At 50.9% G+C, this 23,376-nt stretch overlaps 1 protein-coding gene across 1 annotated transcript in view; it reads left to right on the forward strand.

Annotated features, from left to right (window-relative positions):
- Galnt2 (polypeptide N-acetylgalactosaminyltransferase 2) overlaps window positions 1-23,376 on the forward strand; it is a 117,965-nt gene that overhangs the window by 45,976 nt on the left and 48,613 nt on the right. The window contains exon 2 of the mRNA XM_021169564.1: window positions 19,811-19,904. Within this exon, the coding sequence (XP_021025223.1) occupies window positions 19,811-19,904 (94 nt within the window). The remainder of the gene's footprint in view (window positions 1-19,810; window positions 19,905-23,376) is intronic.

Below are 23,376 nucleotides of genomic sequence, written 5' to 3' on the forward strand. Positions count from 1 at the left end.
GCAGAGACTAGCTGCGCAGAACAAGAATGATTGCAACCCCAGGATGTGGTGAGAGCCTAGCAAACAGATCTGTATGACCTTTGTGTACCTGTTTGTGAAGTGGGCGTTAGGGTAGATGTCCCATGAGTGGCTTCTAGTGGCTTTTGTCCACCACAGTTGTCTTAGTTACTCTTCTGTCCTACGAACAGGAATAGAATCACGACCAAGGCAGCTTATGAAAGGCAACATCTGACTTGGAGCTCACAGTTCCAGAAGGTAGTACAGGAAGTATGGCGGCAGGCAGGCAGGCAGGCATGGCATTGCAGCGGTAGCTGAGAGCTTACATGTCGAAACAACAACCAGGAGGTAAGTGGAGGTAGGGTTGGTGCCTAGGCTAACTGGGAATAGCATGAGCTTTTGGAACCTCAGAGCCCACCCCTAGGGACATACCTCCTCTGACAAGGCCACACCTCCTAACCTTCTCAAACAGTTCCGCCAATGGGGAACCAAGGATCAAATATAGGAGCCTATGGAGCCATTCTTGTCCAAGCTGCCACAGCAGCCTGAGGATACTTAGAGACCTCTTAACGGCTGGAGACACCTGAGTACCCCGACCCTCAACCCTATAATAAATCTCATTGCACTGGCCCGGTGGTTCACGTGCCGGCAAAGGCACCTTAATTTCTAGCGCACGCTCTGTGTGCCGTGCAGTGTATATCATTGTTGGATCCCAGGGCTGCTCCTGTCTTCCCTGGGATCAGCATCCGAGTGGCTGTGGGCCATAATTTAAGCTAGGGATACACTGGGCTCACATTTGGCTGCCAAAGATCTAGAAGCTTGCCATTTAACCCCACCGTGAGGGGAGGTGCCTCAGGAGACCAAGGTTGACACAGCCATTTGGCTTCCACTGGAAAGGCAGCCATATGAATTGCATGCCTATCTGAACAGGGAAGTCCTGTGCAGAGTGGGGCAGGCAGGTGGGGGCTTCTGTTCTGCTGTGCCCCCAGGGACTATGGCTGACTGTGGAATCCATACTCAAGTAGATACGGCTGTGTCAGCAGAGGATCCTGTTGTGTGTTCAGAGTCGAGTTTGGTGGACCTCGGCCAAAACACCTCAAGAGTTCGTGGGACAGAGCAAAATGGCAGACCAGGTCAGGAGACTCAGGGACCAAATAGGAGGAGGATAGGCATTGGTGGCTAAATCTCTAGTCAGGAAGGTAGAAAGCAGGATGTGGAGAGAGATAAGGGCTTGATTGATCAGAGGATGCTCTGTGGCTAACCCTACTCCCAAGCAGTTCGCACTGCCCCAGAGGACATAGGGTCCTGGGAAAGCTCGTGGAACTGGGTCTGTATTCCTCCAGCGGGTCCTAGCATGGCTGTCACTACCTGTGTCTCCATTTGGGGTTTGGCAGGGCTGGGTCTTGATAATGCTGAGGTCTTGGGCCTAAATAAGAGAGTGATGTGTTGTCAGCCATCAAGAAAGGTTGGGGTCCTTTCTTAGGAAGGAAACTTCCTTCAAACTAAAGGCAGATCCTTCCCTACCCAGTTTGTTTCAAATCCCCCTTTCCCTTGAAGTCTCCGGGCTTTGCTGGGGTGTTGGGCAGAGCTTTTTGGAGACAAGTGGGCACTGGACGGCTCCTGATTGTCTTGCTGTACTAGGCCTGACATAGGCAGGACTTCTGCTCTCAGGAAGGCTGCTCTCAGGAAGGCTGCAAAGGCTGTGTGTCAGTTAGGATTGTCAGCAGATGTCCCATTGGTACAGGGCCTATTGCCCAACTGTGCCCCTTGTCCCTGGGGCCACAGCCTTGCTGACCTGTGTCCCTGTACTTTCAAGGGTACTTACAGGGGCTTCTGTGCTGGTGGCCACAGGAGAGTCTGGTCTTCCGAAGTGGATGTGAATTGCGCCCCTTGGATTCTTCCTTTTCTTGATGCAGCATCAGGACCGATCTGAGCAGACTCTTTTGTCTTGTCACAGGCCCTCAGCATGGGCTAGAACTATATTATAACTCAGCCCACACTGACAAGGAAAGAGGAGGGAAACCTGTGTTTGGCTTAGGAGCAAGGCTGTGTGTGGTTCAGCTTTTATTGTCTTTTGTGAACAAGAGTAAGATGTCTGTTCCCCTGAGTTCCGAAAGAAAGTAGAGATTTCCTCCTGACATTGTTAGTTTTAAATCACAGCCCGTTCTGATCCCTCACGAATCCTTTTCACCTTTTCCCCCTTGGCTTTTCTTTAGTGGTGATGTCACGAGAACGTGTTCCCACTCATCCCTTGGCTTCCTTGTTCCTGCTTGCAACACTTGTGTGTGGGAGCAGAGCCCAGTGTTTGCTGTGCTGCCGGGGCTACTGTCCCGGGAGACCCTGCCATCCGGCAATTTCCCAGGCACTGTCCTGTCTGTCATCCCCGTTCCTAGCACTGAGGTGAGGACACTGGGTGAAAGTACCCGGTTCCATTGCTGTGTCTGAGGTGTGCCGGTGGCCGTGAGAAGCTGCTGCTTTCCCTCCATGCTCCTCTCAGATGAGATACCCACCTTGTGGGTCACTGTCCAACCTCTGTGCCCCACAAGCCAGGATGAGGTCAGGACCTGGGCTGGATCAGCGCAGGGTGACGCAGGCTTCCAAGCTTTCACCTCCGCCGCGGTGGTGGCTGTAGAGTCCATGGCCCGCTGCACCAGGCCTGGAGGAGATGCACCCACTCACCTCCATGACCTATGGTGTGGAAGCCGGTTGAAAGAGGGCCTGCCTTTCTCAGCCTCACAGCAAAGCTGGGAAAGAACACAGGTCTCGAGTGGAGAGCTGAGACAGAGGTTTCTGAGAACTGGCTTGTTTTGAGTCATTGTGGAAATATCTAGTCAGCATGAGTTTAAGCTCTGGAGGCCTGTGACTGTGATTCACAGGCTCATCATAGCTATGTACAGTGTTGGAAGGTACCCAGAAGACAAATTAGACTAGATCCCTTAGAGACCACACGACTAATCCACCCAGGAGGCCATTTCTCCAGACCTCCTGCCCTCGGGTGTTGGCCTCCTAACGGTGGGGCCTCATGGAGGACTGTGGGCTGTGTGGAGGGCAGGGAGCAGGGTGGTCTGGTGGTCCTTTGCTCACATTTGTAGGCAGTTCCGAGAAAGCAGTGTATGTGGACATTTCTGTCAGTAAACAGTGTGTGACCAGGAGGTTCAGCCAAGGATCAAATGTTTATTTCCATTCTGGCAATGCCTGGTTCTGACATGCCGTCCACAGCTGTCACCTCTACAGAGTGCCCAGGTAGCATTGACTGGGCTCTGCCCTTCCGGAGATAATGGGAACATAGTGACTGTGGTTTCCCATTTGAAGATACTTCCTGTTCTGTAGAGATTTGGAATCAGACTTTGAAGTTAAGGGCAATGCCCCCGGGTGTGTCCTACCGTGGCCAGTTCCCAGGTTAGGGCTTTTCTGCACACGTGACACAATTCTTCTTCCTCTTCTCTGCACTCTGTTGTTGGGGTTACACAGCCTCTCTTCTTTTTCAGCCTTCTAACCCTGTCCCTTAATAATTAAACCCATGTTTACCCAGTGGTAAGTCATTGAACAACGGAGGTGAATTTAGAGCGCTGTGTGCCCTTATGCTGCCTAGTTCAGTGCCCATCTGTATTTCAGGGACTCTTTACCAGAAGATAGTGCTGAAGGGAGAGAAATAAGATCCATGGGAGGCTCTGTGTCTCTGGTCATGTCACCGGACAGTTCTAACTTTTCTTGAAATACTCATGCACCTGGGGCAGGAACCACAGGCTGGACAGACATGGCTCAGAAGAAGACGGAGAGGCTTCTGCTTCTGCATCTGCCTTCCTGGGGATCGGTGGTTTCCAGAGGCTGGAGTGAGCAGGAACTAGGTCACCCCAGGAGACTGGAAAGAGCTGATTTGTCTTAGAGATGTGGGTACCTAATATTACATCTGGAGGAAGAGAGATCTTAACATCCTTTGGGCTCGTGGATGTGAGCTGTGCTGGCTCTGGAACATCCAACTCTGGTGTGCTTGTGTGTGTGTGCGCGTGTGTGTGTGTGTGTGTGTGTGTGTGCGCACGCGTGTGCATGTCATGTGTGCACATGTACACTGTGTGTGTTTTTTGCACACACACAGTCCATATCACCTGTCTTTAAGCATGCAGTTTCTGGCATTAGTCACAGCCATACTGTTACGCTGTCATTACCATGGTCCCTCCAGGGACTCTGCTTGTCCTTTACAGCTCTATGACTGAGCCAGCCTCATGCGGGTGGACACACTGTGTGTTTTGCCAACCAGCATCTTTATGGCTCACCTGCCGTAGGATGTGTCAATTGGCCTCCTTTTAGGGATGTATAGTACTCTGCTGTGGAAGTGCACTCCCTGCATGTGTTGGTGGATACTGGGCTAGAGGTATAATTCCACAGCAAATATAACGTGGATCCACTTCCACCATATTGTCCCGTCTTCCCAGGTTTTCCTGGGGTTAGACTTGGTGACTATACAGTATACTTGGCACTCTGCCCGTCAGACAAGGAAAGTCCTTGTCACCCTGTTCAGCCTGAGGTGAGCTGCACTTGGGGGCAGGCGCTGCTGTGGACAGGGAGCCCTAAAGGAGAAGATTCTGCAGACATCAGTCAGACAAGGGTGTTTCCCCTCTCCCTGACCAGTTCTTTCTCCTACACTTGTGTCCTGCTTCTACTGTGAACCAAGACATCCCAATAAAAGGCGGTTTTAAGAGATAGTTTGCATGCCAGTGTAGTTGGACCCTCTTGCGTTTGCTGAGGGGAGGTGCTTGAGACGTTGTAACTGGGAAAAGTGTATCTGATGGGCAGTCGACTCCTGAACAGATTTGAAGCAAGTTTTGTGGTCCTAAGTTCTGCACAGCCGTGAGAATATCTACCTAGATAGATCTACCTATCACCTGAAGAGGCAAACTGAGACAATCTGGTTTTCTCAAAGGTGGTGTTAGATATGAGGCAACTATAGCTCCTGGCAAGGTAGATGTCTGTGTGACAGTATTCTTCGTCAGTGTAATAACCCATCAGTGCGACACTCCATCGGTGGGATACTCTATCGGTGGGACACTCCATTGGTGGGACACTCCATTGGTGGGACACTCCATCGGTGGGACACTCCATCGGTGGGACACTCCTCCATCGGTGGGACACTCCATCAGTGGGGTTTGGGAGCTCAGCAGAGGCCACTTCTCTTTATGACTGCCCCTCAGCCAGACAAGGTTTATGTAACCATGTGCTGCACAGGTCTTAACGCGGTACTCACACATCAGTCTTTGAGGTGAGCCAGTGCTTCCTGGGCACAGACTGTGTGGGTCAGTGGTTAGGGAGTTCCAGGCAGCTTTGTCATTGGCTACTGGGACAGGTGGGTAAACCTTGAGTGGCCTGCTCCCCCATGGGTGAGGTGGGTGTACAGAGAGTAGCTTAGGCATCTGCTGAGATGTAAGATTTGGCTGCCGTGGGTGCAGCTGGGTGTGCGGTGTCTAAAGCAGCCTGGGTTTCCCTGTGTAGTGTGTTTCTAACTTCTGAGAGTCAACAGCCCTTGGCATGCTCAAACCCTCTACTCCTTTGTCAGGCTTGGACTTAAGTGTTCCGTTACATCTAGATTTCGGAGCTTCGCACCCACACCCTTTTGGTGTGCTTATGATATGAGGTGCACAGGCTGAGGACTGACACTAGAGATAGAGTGGCAACCATTTCTCTGGCAGGCACCAGCTCCCTGTAGACTTGTCCATTCTTTCTGTGTGTGGGTTTGTTGTTATTTGTTTTGACACAGGGTCTCATGTAGCTCAGGCTGGCCTCATACTCACTGTGTAGCCATTGATGACTCTAAACTTCTCATCCTCCTGCCTCTGCCACGGGGAGGCTGGGATCCCAGGTGTGTACCACCGCTCCCAGTTTATGCTGTGCTGGGGATTGAACCCAGTGCTTCAAGCGTCTAGTCGAACACTCTGTCAGCTGAGTCTCATTATTTTTCATTTGAAAGAGGCCTTTCATGAGTTAATCCCAGAGGACATGGCCCCTCCCACTTGCACGCCACTCATCCAGTGCCCAGGAACTATATTCCAGAATGCACACCCACTGCCCTTCCGTGTACGGAGGTCAGTGGGAAAGGAAGGCCTGAGCATCTGCCATAATCCAGGACAGCGTGGTGCCCAGAGTCTGACCCTGCTGCTCTTGGCTCTCTCTCCTGAGGGTTCCTCTTTGCTCCTGTCCACCCATGGAAGCTCATGTGTCTTGGCTGGGCTAAAAATAAATTCCTTTCCCTAGGCCAGGAATTGGAAAGACAGCATCCCCTCTGCTGTTTAGAACTGGACACAAGAAGCTGATGAGATAACAGGCTGTTGCTCCTTTTCCTTTGCTGTCCATGGGTGTCGGTGTGGAGCCCTGGGGTGTCGCCAGGGTGGCGGCTGCTCCCATCCATGTGTGTACACCGCCATCTGCTTCCCCAGGCTTGTGATCTGCCCCTGAGTGTGAATGGTGCTTTCATCTGTGCTAGCAGTGACTGCAGAGCTGCCTCTGCCGCTTGCAGAAGCGGAGTGTGAAGCCTGCACCGTGTGCTCTTTCTGGCAGGGCTGGCTTTGGTGGTGAAGTGCCAGGTTTGGCATATTAGCTCACATAGGGGTAAAGAGAGGGCTGCCACCTGGTTCCTGGCCTGTAGTATGTGTATTCCAGAGGAGGCTCTGCCTTGGCATATACCACTGGACTTCTTGGGTCTAGCCTCAAAGTTGCAGAGACTTCTGACTTACTTCCTGTTTCTGTGGTGATTCTGGGGTGAGCCCTGTGAAGAGCACGTGCTGGAGTGGAGGCTTTGGTGTGTTTGGTACAGCAATCAGTTATAGGCCTTTGATTGGGAGGACTAGAAAGAGCGCCCAATGGTGCGTGTGACTGACTGGTGCTCACACATGCGCACCTGGCCCCCAGACCTGCTCACCCAGGTGAGTGATGACACAGGGAACATCTGCCTGTCCAGGGTGAGGAGCCGGAGCAGAGCCGTGTGCAAGCATGAACACTCTGCCCAGCCTTCCTCCACACCAGGGCTGATTGGTAGGCCCTGGGTGTTCCAGCAGGGCATTTTTGGAGGTGTTTCAGCAGGGTACCTTTGGGAGTTTGCTACCACCCACCTGACACGCCACCTGCTCTTGAGGGGCTTCCCTGCCAATTCAGACCTTGAAGACCCGCCCTGAAGTCATGTGTGATGGCTTGCTCCTGTAATCCCAGTGCACGGTAGGCTGAGGTGTGAGGAGTAATGGGAGTTGAGGTTAGTCTGGCCCGCAGTGTAGACCATCTAGGAATCTGCCCTGATTATGCTGTGATGAGCTGTGCACTCAGCCCAAGTGGGGGGGGGGGGCAAAGGGCTCTGCAGCTCTCAGGGACCAGGTGGTGGCTCTGTTCCCCTGTGTGCATGCTGTACCGGGCCCATGACTTGCAATCATCCTGTCTCAGAGGCCTTCTGTCCACGTAGCCTTTAACCCCTGTTTCTCCATCCCCTGGAACTTGCATGATCCCTACTGATAGAGGGCCAGTGGAGTCCAGTCCTCACAGAATCTCCTGCCGCCTCCACAGGTCCTTGCTGCCACCTGTTGATACAGCCCTGCATGTTAGATCTGAGACAGGGTGGTGGTCTGTGTGTCCACCCTGGTGTCCCAGGAGACTCCAGATGATGGAGTTCAGGGATGTCAGCACAGGTTGCCATGGAGATGGCTTGTGGTACAGTACCTTTGTAAAGCAACAGTCTCCTTAACAGGCAGGAACACTGTAAAGTGGTCCTGGAAGAATGTGCTGCAGAGCTTCCTGGCTTGGCCCTGTGCTCACCACACCGACTACAGGAATGAAAACAGAGTCCATAGTTCATGGTCGCTTTGCCTGTGAACGGAGGCTGTGAGGGATCACACACACCCCATCCCCCACCGGGCCTTTGCTCCCGTGCCCCCTGATTCTGGCATGGCCTCTTGGCTTCACCTCACCTGCCATCCAGATGCTAAGGCAAAGTTTTCTAGTTGAAAGTTGTAGCCCCCATAAATAGCTCCTGAAACTGCTATGGAAAGCAAACAGCAAACCTAGAGCGGTCTGTGTGTAAATGTGGGCAGCATTGGATCCTTCCACGGGCCGAGTCTGTGTCACTGTGAGCCTGCAAGGTGGATGGTCAGAGCCAGGCCGTCTGGCTGGTTCTCTTGCCTGTGGGTCTCTCACTGAGCCTGGTCTCTCATGTCCTCTGCCTTCACCCTTGTGGTCTCCTCCTCCTCCCACAGGAGGGCTCTCTGTTCTTCCTGGACCTTCCTCCCCCTGATCAGGGTTGGTTACGTCCCCCTCTTGCCCCGTGCCTGCTGCCTCCACGCGCCCTGAGCTGAGGAAAAGGTACCTTTTTTCACGTGTGAAACGTCACAGTGTTGACTGTCTTTCGAATCTCTAAATGGTCTAAAATTAAATGATGTAATCAAGAGCAACATACTGTGCCCTGCCTGGGACAGACACAGCAAGAAGCCCTGATGTCTTTCGCTCACCACAGGGTGTTTCTGTGGCTTCTTCTTTCTGTTTCTGTTGTATACACATTTCTACACATCACAGGGGGCAAAACAAAACACAAACATCCACAGCAATGTCCATATAGAAGCAGGCCTTACAATGAATGACCTAGCTGTTCTATCCTTTGAAAAACAACATCCCGTTTTAGTCTGAGGACTCCTTCAGACCAACCAATCACCAGGGTGAAGGCCCCTTCCAGCCTTCCCTGCCCTCTCCTGAGTCTACACAGAGGTCTGTGTCTGAGGTTCCTTTTGTCAGACCCCTGAGCTCAGGCTGTCTGGGCTGTTCCCCACCCCTGGGAGATGGATTACAGCCATTGTTCTTGAGGCCTCCTGGCTGGGCTGACTGCAGGGGCTGAGTTAGGCAGAGGCCCTGGCTCCCCAGAGGCAGTGGTTTGCATTCATTTGGCCTCTGCCTTGTGTCTGGAATTGATACGTTAATAAAAGCCCTGGTGCCCAGCCCCTCTTACGCACGTATGCAGATTTATTGTGTGGTCTGTCTGCCTGAGTGTCTGACTTATTAAAGACAACAAAATGGGTTCTTTCTCATCCATTATTTGAAGAGAATAATAAGTCTCTGTCAGATTAGCTCCTTGGGACTCAAAGCTGAATAGTGGCTGTCTGTGGAGCTCTTGAGCCAAGAACTCACCTCATCCTGAAGCCGAAAATTGTATTCTGAACATCTTAAATACTGTACTGTTCAGCCCTGGCAGAAAGCAAGCAGATAGAAACCGTCAGTCACATGGGGCTATGTTCTTCTCTGTGTGGGGCACACTTACACAGAGAAGCAGCACGGTCCCTTGAGCTCGCTGGCCTCTGCACCTGCCCTCCCAGGGCTGGTCCACAGCCAAAATCGCCAGACTTTTAAAGATCAAGCCACGGAGGATGGGAAGGGAGCCAAAGCCAAGGGAGCCCCTGGGACCTCCTTTTCATATGCTCTGTCCCCTCAGGAAAATGTCTGGGGCAGTATGCACTATTCTCCCAATGAAAATGTAGGCCAGAGTCCTAATCCCCAGGGCCTCGGGATGGGGCTATATTTGGTGACAGGGTCTTTGCAGAAGTCTAGTTACAATGAGGTCATTAAGGTGGCCCTAAGCCAGTGTGACTGGTGTCCTTATAAAAGGGAGACCATGGGCACTGAGACAAACTCACAGAGGAGGCCATGGGAGGATATGGGGAATAGGCCACCTGCAGGCTTAGGGGGAGGAGCCTGGAGCAGTGCTCTCAGCCCCAGGGGAGCCAGCCCTGTGACCCCTAGGCCTTGGATGCCCAGAGCTATGAAACATAAACACCTTCCCAGACTGGGGTCCTTTCAGGGCATCCCCAGATTCAAGTGATATCTTCTAGGTTGTAAATTAAGTTCAAGACATGAATGTAGACTATACCTTCTCAGTGTGAGGACCTGCAGCCTTTGCTGGTTGGACTGTTGTCTGGGGTTTTGTTTCTAGCACAAAGACCCTCTGAGCAGGCTGGAGTCCTGTCGCTTTGAGTGCAGGCCCTGGGGCGGGAGCATGCTTCTCTCTGTCGTGTAGACATCACTGGGCTTTTGCTGAGGTTCTGGCCACCTCTGGTGCCATCAGATTCCTTCTCTGAGTCGGGGCCTTGGTTTCTGCTACAACCCGTAGGAAACAGGCCTCTGAGGTCATGGTCTCTCACTCCAGGGGTCACTACAGGTGACCTGTGCAAAAACTGAAAGTCAGAATATAATCCAACAGGCAGCTTTTTCAGGATGACTTAGTTCAGAGGTTAAGATAGATAAATTCTCAATTATCCATGTCCTTAAAAAAAGACTGGTACTTGGGGGTTTGTGGATAGGTCTCCCTTGCCCAAGATGTTATATGTTGTTTAGCTGCACAGAGTCTCCGCTGTGGGACTGTTAGAACTCTCCCAGTTATGGGCAGAGCATGGCTCTGTGAGGCCTGCGGTTTTCTATGATACTCCATTTCTAAGGGAAAGCGGATTTATAACCCCAGATCAGGTTCCGAAGAAACAGCACCCAAGGAAGGGATGGGCTACAGGCCTCGCAGAACATTCTAGTCCATCACGGGTCCTGAGGAGATGGCTTGGTTGGTAAAGTACCTGCTATGCAGGCATGAGAAGCTGGGCTCCCAGAACCAGTATGAACAGGCTGGGTGTGTTGGCACATGCTTGTACTCCTTCTCATTGCTGTGGTCTACGGGCCGTTGCACAAGCTCTAAGTCACCAAGAGACCCTGTCTCTGAGAACAAGGTGGGAAGACCATGAGGTTGGCCTCTGGCTTACACACACACAAACATGCATACACATGTACACACACTGAGAAAGCTATGCCAGAGTGTAGATAAAGGTTCATTAGAACAAGGACTCCCTTTGTATGGAAGCCCTGTCCTGGATGAGAGGACACCATCTGCTGGTTGCCCGGAGCAGCCTGCAGCTGTGTGACAGTGACTGACACTGGAGGTAGCTGGCTATTGTCTTGAAATGTACAGAGACCTAACCCCTTTTGGGTAGTGTGTGTGTGTGTGTGTGTGTGTGTGTCCCCTGGGGCTGGAGCAGTAGAGAGAGGGCAGTGTATGCAGCAGCAGCAGCTTGGGAGTACCTGCTTCTTTGCCCATATTGGGCAGCTCCCAGTGCTTATAGGGTGAGGCCTGCTGTGGTGTCCAGGTCATACTTACTCATGTCAGGCTGGGAACCAGCACCAGCAGCCCCACCTGCTGTTTTTCTAGGAAGCCCTTTGTTTGCAGCTGCCTACAGATGAAGGCAGATGCCATCAGCCTGTGGGCAAGGTAGATTGTCACACAGGTGTGAACTGAAGGATGGGGAGGGCCAGCCTTGGGCTTCAGGCTTAGGAGACCACGCTCTTTTCTTTGGTTATCTGTGAGCCACAGGGCAGGCAGGCCTGTGGGCTGGCCAGGGGCTCCTTTGTGTGTGTGGGCTGAGTGGATGAAACAGGGCATCCTCTGACCTCACTTGACCTGAGCAGGGCACTAAGGCCCCACACTGGGGCTGTTGCCCTGAGCTGTCACCCTGAGCTGTCACCTGAGAGCTCTTTACTTGGGACTTGCCCATATTCTGTCACCAGTTGCTCTTCTCTGGTGACCTTGGCTTCTCATTTCTGAGGCTGAAATGCTCAGTGCTTCCTGGAGCTCACTAGAAGCATCAGGAAAAGGCAGGAATCAGGAGTTCAGTGAGCCCAAGGCCGATGGGAATTTCCCTGCTTACTTCAGGTCTCTCTTTAGCTCTTGCTTCGAGAACTTCCTGCAGTCTGAAGAAGCCCTTCTGGTTAGATTGAGATCTACCAGACTTTCCTAATTGGGGGGTGGGGGGGGGAGAAGGAAGCCGCTCTGCTTCTTGATTGGTCCCTGAGGGCCACATCCAGGGTATGGGGTACTGTGATTTCAGGATGCCACTGTGTCCAGTGTCTATGTGGTTCCCACTAGGTAGACTGTTATGTGATGTGATGAGCTTATGGTCACATGTGGAGTGTGGCCAAACGTATCAGTTATTCTGAAGAGAAACAGTGAGGTCGTCTACCTACCTGCAAGCAGGCTGGCTCCGTCTCCTCCAGAACAGCAACACACTGGAGGGGGCATAGCCAACTTGGCTGGCTCTTGGTAGGATCCTAATGCCTGCCTCTGGAAAGGGCATAACCTTCCTTGACATGGGGGAGGCTGAGTGGATGTCTCTGGAAGCCAGTGGTCACCCACCAGGTGCCCGGTGTATCCCAGGACCACCACCACCATCCTGATGGGTCTCCCTCACCTCTGTGCCACAGGAAAGAGTGTTCCTCTTGGTGTTGGGTTTCTACTTGATATTACTGCCACGTGGTCTATTTTAGATGTAGTACCTGGAGATTGTCAAAGTCTTAAGTGATGCCCACTAGCCTTTATCTGCATTTGGTAGCAAGGCAGCTAGCTCTGGGAAGGTGTCAAGTTAGCCAGGACCACACATCACAGCTAGACTCTGGCAGCTCAAGGTAGAATGTTGGGAGTCTCTGGCCTCTTTCTTCTAGTGTGGTCACATGAGAGATGGCATCTACACATAAGAACTTTTATCAGCCTCCATGTGCACCCACTCTCCTGGGTCCCCCATAATTACAGAATAGTGCAGCACCCAGATCCAGGGCTACTGGCTCAAGGTGTGTAGATGGCACCAGCCTTCACTTCAAAGAGGTTTGACTGTCTAGGACCTGCCTCTACTTGAGGAGCAGCTGGAGTTGTCTGTCACCGTGCCCACGAGGCCACAGCCAGCTTCTCACCCAGGGAGGGAGGGAGGACAGAAAAACTGTGGCCATTTCTAACCCAGTGCAGTCCATTGCTCCAAACCAGTATCCTTCATGACATGTACCAGGATGTAGTAGTGCCAGACGTCATTTGAGCAGTAGCATGTGGGCCTGTGGCTTTGACTCCCTAGGTTTTGTCGACATTCTGCCACTTCCTTTGAATGTGTCGCCCCCCCCCCCCCGTGTCACCCTAGATGAAAACATGATTCCTGAGACTCTGGGCCTGGGGTGGGAACTTGAGTTTGTTGCAAAGTGAGTCCCATGTAGGGAATCACCCCTGGTGCCTCATGAGGATCAAACATGGTGTGTGACCACCACAGAGGTGGCTTTTAAGACAGGTGGGAATAGGTTCAAAGTTCTGAAAATCATGAGAGGGAATGGCCAGGACCCTGTGCTGTCTGAGCAGCTGGGGACCAGCCAGCATGTGCTAGAGGGTGACCATATATCTGGTCAACGAGTCTGTCCCATGACTGTTCCTGGGAGGCAGAGAGAGCTGACACCCTCCCCAAGACAGCCACAGTTTCACTGAGGTATACAGTGTTTGCCCTCAATTCTGTGATCTGGGTCTCAGTTTTCTTCTCTTTGGAATGGGATGCTCGTATTGTTTCACAGATGTGGTAAAGATCTACAGACTACAGACACCTGAGAGCTTAACAGCCCCAGAAGGTGGGATGTCCACAGGAAGCATCCACTTCAGGAAGGCAGTGCCATCTGTCTCACCGAAATGCAGATGTGGCGTCTGGTGGGAGCATCTGGCTTTCTGTGCACATGGCCAGCCTCCTATGAAAACATAATGGTCCGATGTTCTCCTAACAGTCCAGCCGTGGCTGTGTGCTCACAGGGCATTGGTGCCCATGGTCCCCTGACGCTTAGTCCAGCAGTGGCAGTGTGCTCATGGTAATAGCTATATTCTTGCAAGGCTACTTTGGCTTCTCCTTGGCCAGTTTTTTGTTTGTTTGTTTGTTTGTTTGTTTAAGAAAATAGATTTAGTATGAAAAGTGGTGTTTACCAAAAAGACATAGAGACAGACCCAGCATTGCTCAAGTCTAGACTGCAGGGGTGTCTCTGGGTACTCACCTGAATTCCTGGGGACCTTTGGAGTCTGGCCTACTGTGTGGACTACACCTGAGGAGTAGACCAGACCTACAGCATTTCTGCAAATAGCTCTCTAGCCAGGCACAGTTGGCAATCTTAGGCCAGGCCTGGCCAGATCGTCTGCTGCATCAGTGATGCTGGGAGCCATGTAGATTTATGATTTTACCCGTAACATATTTGTGCTGGGTTTAAAAATTATTCATGAGAATAATTTAAGAACATGAAAGAGTTGGAGAAGTGGAAACAGCACCCAGCACTCTCAGCCAGCATGAGCTTCCCCGTGTCTCGTTCCAGGCTGGTCCATATGGATGGGTATTTTTAGATAGTTGTTTTATTGTGTACATAAAATTTGGTCTCCTGCTTAACATAAGCATTTTGCATATTTGATGTGGTCTTTATCATTATAATTTTTAACGAATGCATAATATCCTCTTAAGGGGCTGTAACATAAATTAACTGCTTAGTGGAGACTATTTTAAGTTTCTTCTCTACTTGTGTAAGTGCTACTGTAGTATTTACGCATAGGATGTGCTCCTTATTCGGCAGTAGTTCATTGGGAAACTCTGCAGAAGCCCTTGGGTAGATGTGGGAGGGGGAGTGAATCCCAATCTCAGGGCCTAGAAAGAGCTGCGCCTGTCTTCAGGGGTGGGCTTCACTGATCACTCTCCTCAGGGACTTGCAAACACTGAGCAGGGTAGCCTTGTCAGGATGGTCGACTCCGACTCGGGGGAGGCCAGTCTTTGAATCAGCTGTGGTAGATCCACCTTCTATTGTTACATTGTAGCAGCTACTGTATTGTTACATTGTAGCAACCACCTTTCATCTTGCCTTCCTCATCAGGAAAATGAGGCCAGCAAAAGCAAGACGCATTGTGAATGAAGACTGTGTTAAGTAAAAGGCAGACCAGATGGGGAGGTAACAGATTTAGCTGTGCTAGTTGAGGCTGATAAGATGTGATAGCTAAAGGTCTCCTCCTTCATCTGGGACCCCCAACTGGAAGATGCTGGTTCTGCTCCAGGACCTGTGTTGGGCTGGCCCCTCTGCTCCCCTGATCTAGATACACTGATGGGGAAAACCCTGGATACACTGAAGAAGGTGTCTTCTGAAGGGCCACCAGGGTTCATGGTGGCTACATGGGACCTGATCATCTAAGATACAGTGGATCTGCTTGTGAGTGTTTAAGGCTGACATGGAAAGACAAACTTCTGGTAGTGAATAGGGCAGGAAGCAGCATCACCATGATAGGCTATGGCCACACCAGCCAGGGAGACCCCATCTCCTGCTCTGTTGCCCTCTGCTGCACCCTCACCCTTGGCTGTACACTGTGAAATGCTGTCTGACTGCCGAGCCTTTCCACCGCTTTCCTGTCATCTGTTCGGAAGTTTTACTTTATTTTAAAATGTGATCAACTGGTATGAGTCACAGGGAAAAGCATTTGCTAAAAACCACTCTCTTTCATGTGGAAGACATTTTCTAGTCAAGCTTTTGACATACGTCACTTCTGTAATATGAGGGGATCTGCTTTGGCTGGAGCCGGAAGCCCAGGACAAGCAGAACTGGGGCCCGAGAGGGCTGTCAGCACCACGCACAAGCAGGATCTCCATTTATAAGCAGGGATGTGGATGCCACGCCCAGGTCACACCCAGCTCACCCATGGACTTCACCGATTTACCATGAGGCCCCTGCCTCAGCCTCCAAGAACAGGACCAAAAGCTGAATTGGTTCCCATGGCTCCCAGACACACCCAGGTGTGATGGCTCCTGAGGAGCTTGTATTTGGGTTCTGGCCACAGTCTCTAATCCCTGCCCTCAGGCTCCCGGGCTCCTAGCATGTCACCTAGACCCTCCTTCCCCAGGAGATGCTCTTTAAGGTCACATACTCAGTCCACAGATCTGCCCAGACAAAGCCAGGCCTCGACAAGGCACTGTGTAGTCAGAGACTCCTACTGGGAGCAAGGTGGCATTGCACCAAGGCCCTGTGGCACCTCTGATCCTCTAGTAGTGCAGTCAGAGTTGCCTGAGGTGACAGATCTTCCCTACTGAGTCTCAGGAGCCCTAGGAGACTGCTCCTGGCAGACTGGGTCGCTGGCAGCCATCACTCTTGCGTGTGGCTGAGAGCATTTGGATAGAATGCTCTTTGATGGTGTGTGTGTGAAAGGTTCCATGGTGGAGCACCAGCTTCAGTGCTCCAGAGGGTCGAGTGCTCCTGGTACTTAACAGCAGCTTTCCCATGAGCACCCATAGTGAAATAAACGCACAGATGACCTTTGTCGTAGTGTGCCCGTGGCTTGTGGTCAACTGAGTGTATACAGAGCACATTAACTCACACCTCACTGAACCCTGAACTCCACAACCTGCCTGGTACAGTGAGCATCTCTGGGTAGAGCAGCCCTCTCAAGGCTGCCTGGGACCTCTCAGACCCCAGCCAGATACTGCCCTTGAGAGTGTGATCGAGTTTCAGACCAGCCGTTGGGTTGAACAGGCACGGCCATTGGGACTAAGTCGCAGAACTGGGTTTTTCATCTCCTCCCTTACCGCCTGACTCTTAGACCTTCGTGTCTTTCTGCTCTTAGCGGAGTGAAGGTTCTAGAGCTGTCTGCATGGGCTGTGAAGTCTGTTGTGGGCTCCTCCTGTTCTTCAGCCATGTCCCAGTGCCATCCCTGTAAGGTGAGGCAGGAAGATTTACTGTTTCCTCTGTGCACACAGTGTGCAAACAGCTTCCGAGGAGATCCATGGATCCGTGAGGCACACCTGTGGTGCCAAGCTGCCCCTCAGCAGCCAGTGATGGGGAGGAGCACCCCTCACCCCTCATCTTCAACCCTTGCTCCCATCAGGCCTTGAGCTCACAAGTATAGCCCACTTGCTCTCCGAGGCCTAGGGGTCAGTGTTGCTGAGGTCGAGTTGGGGGAAACCTGTAATGTAATGTGGTCCTCATGTGGGGGTTGGGGGCGTCTCCCAGACTGGGCCCCCTTCTCGGTGAATTAGAAGCACGTTGTCCGGTTGGGTGGGTGGTTTGGTGCGCTCCTTTGGGAGGTTTGTAAGAATTTTAGGAGATGATGAGGTACATCTCCACAGTGCAGGCCTGGGGGCTGTGACCCAGCCTTTCTGCCCTATGTCTGCTCCCCAGTCTGCTGTTCTCATCTCCCACGGCCACAGGCTGCCCCAGCCACACCTCCCCTGGGTGACGGGCCATATCTGCTAAAACCGTGAGCCAGAGTCAGCCCTTTTCCCTTACATGGCTGCTTGTTGGGTATTGGTCACAATAAGAGAAGCCAGCAGCGAAAATGAGGCTCTGACACAGTGAGCAGGAGGTGCCTTGCTCTGTCTGGTGAGCCCTGTCTACGGAGTTCTGTCATTTGGGGGAGCTCTGTCTGGGGGAACATGTGGGGTTTTTTCTGCTCCACGATGGTAGAACCACCTACTCCAAGGACTCAGAAATAGCCAGCAGTCCCTGCGTCCCTCTGGGTCCCTTGGTGGAAATACCTTGCTGTAAGAGGTGTGGTCTGTAGCTGGGAGCTGTTCTGCTCTGAGAGCCTAGCTTTGGGCTGAGTGGTACCTTAGTGGGTTTGGGTGTCTGAATTTTGAGATGAGCTCCAAGTCTGAGTAAGCCTCTTTCAGAATCTGGCGACCTGGCTTTTTATAAACGCAAGTGCTACTGTTCTGCTCAGCCCCGGTGATAATTACTGAACAGTCTCTAAATGACGCTGACAGGTGACATTGAGGAACCCGACATTCAGGAGTATTTTGGGGACTTGTTCTGTGCCTGACCATATGGTCTAGTAGCTAAAAGGATTTTACATCGACAAGATATGTTTCAAAAGGGGAGATTTAAAACTGCCTGTTTATTTTCTCCCTTCTTCCAGAGCAGTATTTTTATGCCTGTTACAAACATGGCAGAAGCCATGTGTTTACTGCCTCCACCCCACGAGCACAGACCTGTCACCAGGCAGACTCCGTCTTCCTTCCTCATAGCAGGAGAAGCACAGTGCCTGGTCCCCAGCCTGGACCCGTGGGCTCTGAGCACGGGGCTTCAACACCTGAAGCATTAGGGCATTTTCAACAGGACTGCTGGTCTGGTCTAGATGGATTGCTAAGATCTGTAGATGCAGGAGCCTCAAATCGATCACGGGATGGCGGGGCCAGTGAGGGCGGAGCGTGTGAACAGCATTCTTAGATGTTCACCTCACACCTGAGGGCACCACACTGCCAGGGGCAACACGCAAAGGGATTCGAGACAGTTCCTGGGACCACAGAGGACCTGGGGGTCTTGAATGCTACATGCTGCTGTGAAAGGCCACCAAAATGGCAGCCACGGGCTCATGGCAGCTCGCCTAGCCTCCCAGTTTTAAAGTCCAGTGAGTAGTGAGACCCTGTTATCACTGACCCTGCCTAGCACCCCAGACTCAGGCTCAGGCTGTGTGGGAAGAAATTGTGTTGTGAGAGAAATGCTGAGAGTTGACCTGGCTATGTTGATTCTGTGACTGCCACAGACTAGGGCTCGATTGGAGCCACCAGCTCCAGAGACTGCCTCAGCGTTCCGTCTCGTTCAAGGTGAAATAGCTGATCTGGGAGCCAGAGTGTTTGAGAGGTTGAAAGCCCTGGTGTTTGTGTGTGGGAGTATTATCAGTCAGAAAATCTAACAAACCAGCTATGAAATAGAAGTGGGCTCTTAATTAAAAGATAGCACTGTGCAGCCTGCCGGGCCGGAGTGGGCTGTTTTAGTTTTTAGCATCGTTCCCTCCGTTGCAAAGCCACCGTCTGCTGTGTTTGTAGGGTCACTGTACAGTCATCACCAATGGTGGGTTGGAAGTTTATTTATAACGCAATAATCAGAAGAGCTGATTACAGGATCGTTTTAGAATCTTCTGGCTGCGAGAAAAATTGTAAATAGGGTCCAGATGCGTGCTCAAACATTTGTCACTGCGTGGAGGCAGGAGCACTGGGAGTCTGGGGGGGCTGAGAAGCGTTGGCTAGGTGGTTTGGAGCAAGTGGGTCAGTGTCCATTGTTCGCATTCCCCTACCCCAACCCCTCTGCACACTTCTCCCACCCCACCCCTTTGTACACCCCTCCCATGATAAACCAGCCATATCACTATACTGCAGAAGCCAAGAAAGGAAGGAAAGGCTACAGAGAGAGGAGGCGCCAAGAACAGGATGGCTTCCCTTAAATGCAGATTACGGTCAGAGCAAGTGAGACCGGGAGGAAATCTTTCTCTGATCCAGCACAGCACATAGCAAAGCACACACAGCCAGCCCAATCCAGAGAGTTTGGCTACATGGAGAGCAGGCCTGGCCACCAGGGAAGGTACCTACTGCCAGGATCCCCATCTGCAGGAAGTGGGCTTCCACAGGGCTGGGCCCATAGGAGGTCTTCTGTTTGGATTATGCACAGAAACACTTTAAGTTCACAGCAATCAGATTTAAGTGGGCGGAACGTGCATTAAGTTGCGGGGCTGTGGGGCTGTTGTTTAGTTTGATTTAATGTTGATAAATGACAGCCGATTGCTTGCCCAGATGGGTGGGATAAATTCCACCAGAGCTTATGTCTTGCTCTGCAGGCTGGCTCCACGACAGTCCCCTGTGAGTTCCTGCTGTACCATCAGTGGGATTAATATGCCCTTTGACATATTAGAAGCTCAGAGGGCCCAGACCTTAGAGATTTCCCAGGAGCCCTGGTCCCATGACTCAGCCACTACGACAGTGCTGTGCTCAGCACATGGCTGCTGTGGTCCTCATTAGAGTCCTGCAGAGATTGTCCTGCGCTGTCTCCCTAGAGCATAGTCCAGACGTCTCTGGGTGGTTGATTCTGAGGATTGCCCTACGGTGGGAGCACTCCCTGCTCTGCTCGCTGCTGAGGTCCCGGCGTGATGGGATCACGAGAGCACTCTGAAGCAGAGAAGCTGAGAGAAGGTGAGCCACGGAAGCAGACGACTCACTCGGTGTCTTTGTTTCTCCAGGGTGACTGGAATGACATCGACTCCATGAAGAAGAAAGACCTTCACCACAGCAGAGGAGATGAGAAAGCACAGGGTGTGGAGACCCTCCCTCCAGGTACGGCGTCTGAACTGGGGCTGGGCTTCCGTGGACCTCCTAATTGTTAGTGGTCTGAATATAGTGCCAGGGCGGCGGCTTGGGGCAGAGAGAGGATGACTTACGCTTCCGGACACCGCCCTTTCCTGTCAGGACCTCGGTGTGTGGTTAGCAGAGTATCGAGAGAGAAACAGAGTAGAGGATAAATGACAAGGTCTGAGCTTACAGGTCATGAAAACATTTCAAACTGACTTGATTTTTTTTTTTTTTCTGTTAAAGAGATTTAGGTTCACAGCAAAGTTGGCAAAAGATCTAGAATGTTCACATGCCATGCATGTAGCTCCCACTGCCTGTCTGTATCTCACCACGGTGGGACCCAGGAATGGGCTGTGAACTGCATTAAATCAGGGTCACCACCAGAGTCCACAGTGAGGACCATGCTTGGTGGTATGTAGATGCCTGTAGAGGCCAGGAGAAGGTGTCAGGCCCATTGGTTTTATAAGCCACAGGAAGTAGGACATGAGAGCTCAACCCCAGCCCTGTGCAAGAGCAACGTGCCCTCTTAACCACTGAGCCATCTCTCCAGCCTTAGCTGGCCAAGTTCTAGCACTGGACGACCGTCCACTGCCTGGCTCTACCACAGCTTATTTTTGCATTCACTTGCTGAATGGTGTCTTGGTTGCTTCTAAGTTTTGGCAGTTGCGAATAAAGTTAATATATAAATACTGATATTTCAAAACACAGCTTCTATTCCAAAGGGAACTAGCAGTGGCTGATTCTAAACGAGTGACCCCGGTCTAGGAACATGGGTTGGGTGGCCCTCGGTGACATTGTCTACCAGGGAAGAGATTCTGTGAGATTTTATAATTGTAGAAAAGAAAAACATCATGAGATAAGGTGTTTCCCAGTGCCACCATCAAGGACAGCTGGGAGACACAGCAGCAGAGCGGGATCTCCTAGGGTTTAGACATGGAGTTTCAGATACAGGGATTGGAGAGTGGCTGTGAGGAGACTAAGGGAGGGAGAGATGATGCTGACTGTAGACCTGAGACATTTGTGTGCGGACTCCTAGAATTTTATTTATGTCTGAGGCCCCTTTGAGTTAGTTTGTATGAAAGATGGGCGGTGCCTGTCTAGACTCCTGAATTGATCTGGTTCTGGGTGTCAGCTGTTGAAAGTTTGCTCTTTTGCTGGATGTTGGTGGTGCACACCTTCAATCCCTGTGCTCAGGAGGCCGAATCAAACTATTCTCTGAGGTCAAGGGCATCCAGGATGAAGGGAGGGAGGGAGGGAGGGAGACAGACAGACAGACAGGCAGACGGACAGACAGAGGCATGACACCGAGACCCTGGAGGAGAGGATGAGGACCTTCAGAGAGAGGCAGCTGCATCTTGCTGTTGTCTCCTTCAGTGCTGAGTCTGACGAGTCCGGAGCTTTGTATGCTTGGGTGGAGACTGTCGCCATGGGATTTATTAAACTCGATGCACAGTGAAAATCCCTTTCTCCAGGTTCAGGAGAACCAGAATGTTTATGAGGAGGATGTCTTAGCCGCAGGTCAGTCCCAGGTGCCACGAAGAGGAACACAGATTCGAGTGTGTCCTTATCAACTGGCTCACATCAGAGGCGGATAATGGGTGGATTTGACCGGCAGCAAGCGGAGTCCTGGCACTAGAACTCTGCTTGGGCCAGATGCTGTGAATAAACTGAAGCTTATTTATTTAAAGTTCCAGATGAGTTGCTGTGGACCAGTGGTTTTCAACCTTCCTAATGCCATGACCCACAACCATAAAATTATTTCATTGCTACTTCATAACTATAATTTTGCTACTGTTACGAATTGTAATGTGAGTATCCAATATCCAAGATATCTGATATTTGACTCCAGGGAAAGGGTGGTTCAACCCCTGAGGGGGTCTCCACCCACAGGCTGAGAACCACTGCTCTAGATTCTAAAAGATGAAATTGGTTTTTGGAGGTTTTAATGTTAGTAAACTAGAGTTATTTTCCCCTTCATTTTACTTCCCATTCCTGCATTTCAAAGCTGCTTTCCCCCCTCTTTCAAGACTTGATGGTTAATAGAAACAATGTTTCAGACAGCAGGGATCCAGTGTGATACTTCAGGTTTTCCCTGAACACTTGAGTTTGTCATTAGAGATGTGTTTTTTCTAGGTATCAGGGATGCAATGTCCATACTTAAATGGGGTGGCAGGGAGCTGGAGAGATAGCTCAGCCAGTAAGAGCACTGACTGCTCTTCCAGAGGCCCTGAGCTCAATTCTTAGCAACCACATGGTAGCTCACAACCATCTGTAATGTCCATTGCTCTCTTCTGATGTGTCTGAAGACAGCTACAGTATACTCACATATATCAATTTTTTTAAAAAAGGTTATATGTGTTTAGAACAAAGCAAAACAGTCATGTTCAAGGCGAAATGCTTTTGAATAAGTATAAGCCTACTGTATGACCTTTCTTAATTCGAATTCTTGGCCTTAAATGGTCGACTGTTTAGATATTTGTACAAAATAAAAAAAAATTTTTTTGAAGAGCTAAAAAATAGGTTGTTGTGTGAATATGTGTGTAGTTGTCTATGTACATGCATGTGTACATACATACATACATACATGGACACAAAGGAGCTGTCTGGCTCTAGAGTGTTAAATCTGCCCTGCAGTCCTGTACATATGTACATGTCTATAGCTACACTGCTTTCCAGTGATAACAGCCCCGGGAAGCGCGCTGCAGTCTACCAGCATCAGAATGTGTGTGTGTAGCTTGGATGTCCACAGAGCTGCTGTGGATGTAATGTGAGCCATATGAAGGGTAAGAAGCTGCCGCTCCCAATTAGCCTGCTGGGCACTCAGGTTAAACAACCGATACCTGTTAGGGTAGGTTGGTGGTTGGTAGGTTGGTAGGTTGGCTGGTTGATAAGTTGGTAGGTTGGCTGGTTGGTAGGTAGGTTGTTACTGGTAGGTTGGTGGTTGGTAAGTTGGCTGGTTGGTAGGTTGGCTGGTTGGTAGCTTAGGTGGTTAGCTGGTTGGTAGGTTGGCTGGTTGGTAGCTTAGGTGGTTAGCTGGTTGGTAGGTTGGCTGGTTGGTGGTTGGTAGGTTAGCTGGTTGGTTGGCTGGTTGGTAGGTTGGTTGGTTGGTAGGTTGGCTGGTTGGCTGGTTGGTTATTTCTGTTCAATTGCTACTTGTATTATGGAAGGCAAAGCATTTCCTTTCAATAGCCTGTTAATCTTTATTAATGTTTCCCCCCTAAAATTATAAAAAATGGAACAGATCTATAGTTTGGGGGCAAAATGATAAAATTAAGTGTGTAGGTAACCTATTTATATACTGCTATAAAGTATTTTCTAAAGAAAGATATGCAAAGAAGCTATTACCTATTTCAGATGTATATTTAAAGATTTCTTTTACATCCTAGATACCAGGGATATAAAGATGCTTGGATATATTTAACCATAGCATACTGTGATTCATTAAACAACACAAACT

This window comes from Mus caroli, chromosome 8 (genome assembly GCF_900094665.2).
Source record: "Mus caroli chromosome 8, CAROLI_EIJ_v1.1, whole genome shotgun sequence".
In the NCBI taxonomy this organism is placed as follows: domain Eukaryota; kingdom Metazoa; phylum Chordata; class Mammalia; order Rodentia; family Muridae; genus Mus; species Mus caroli.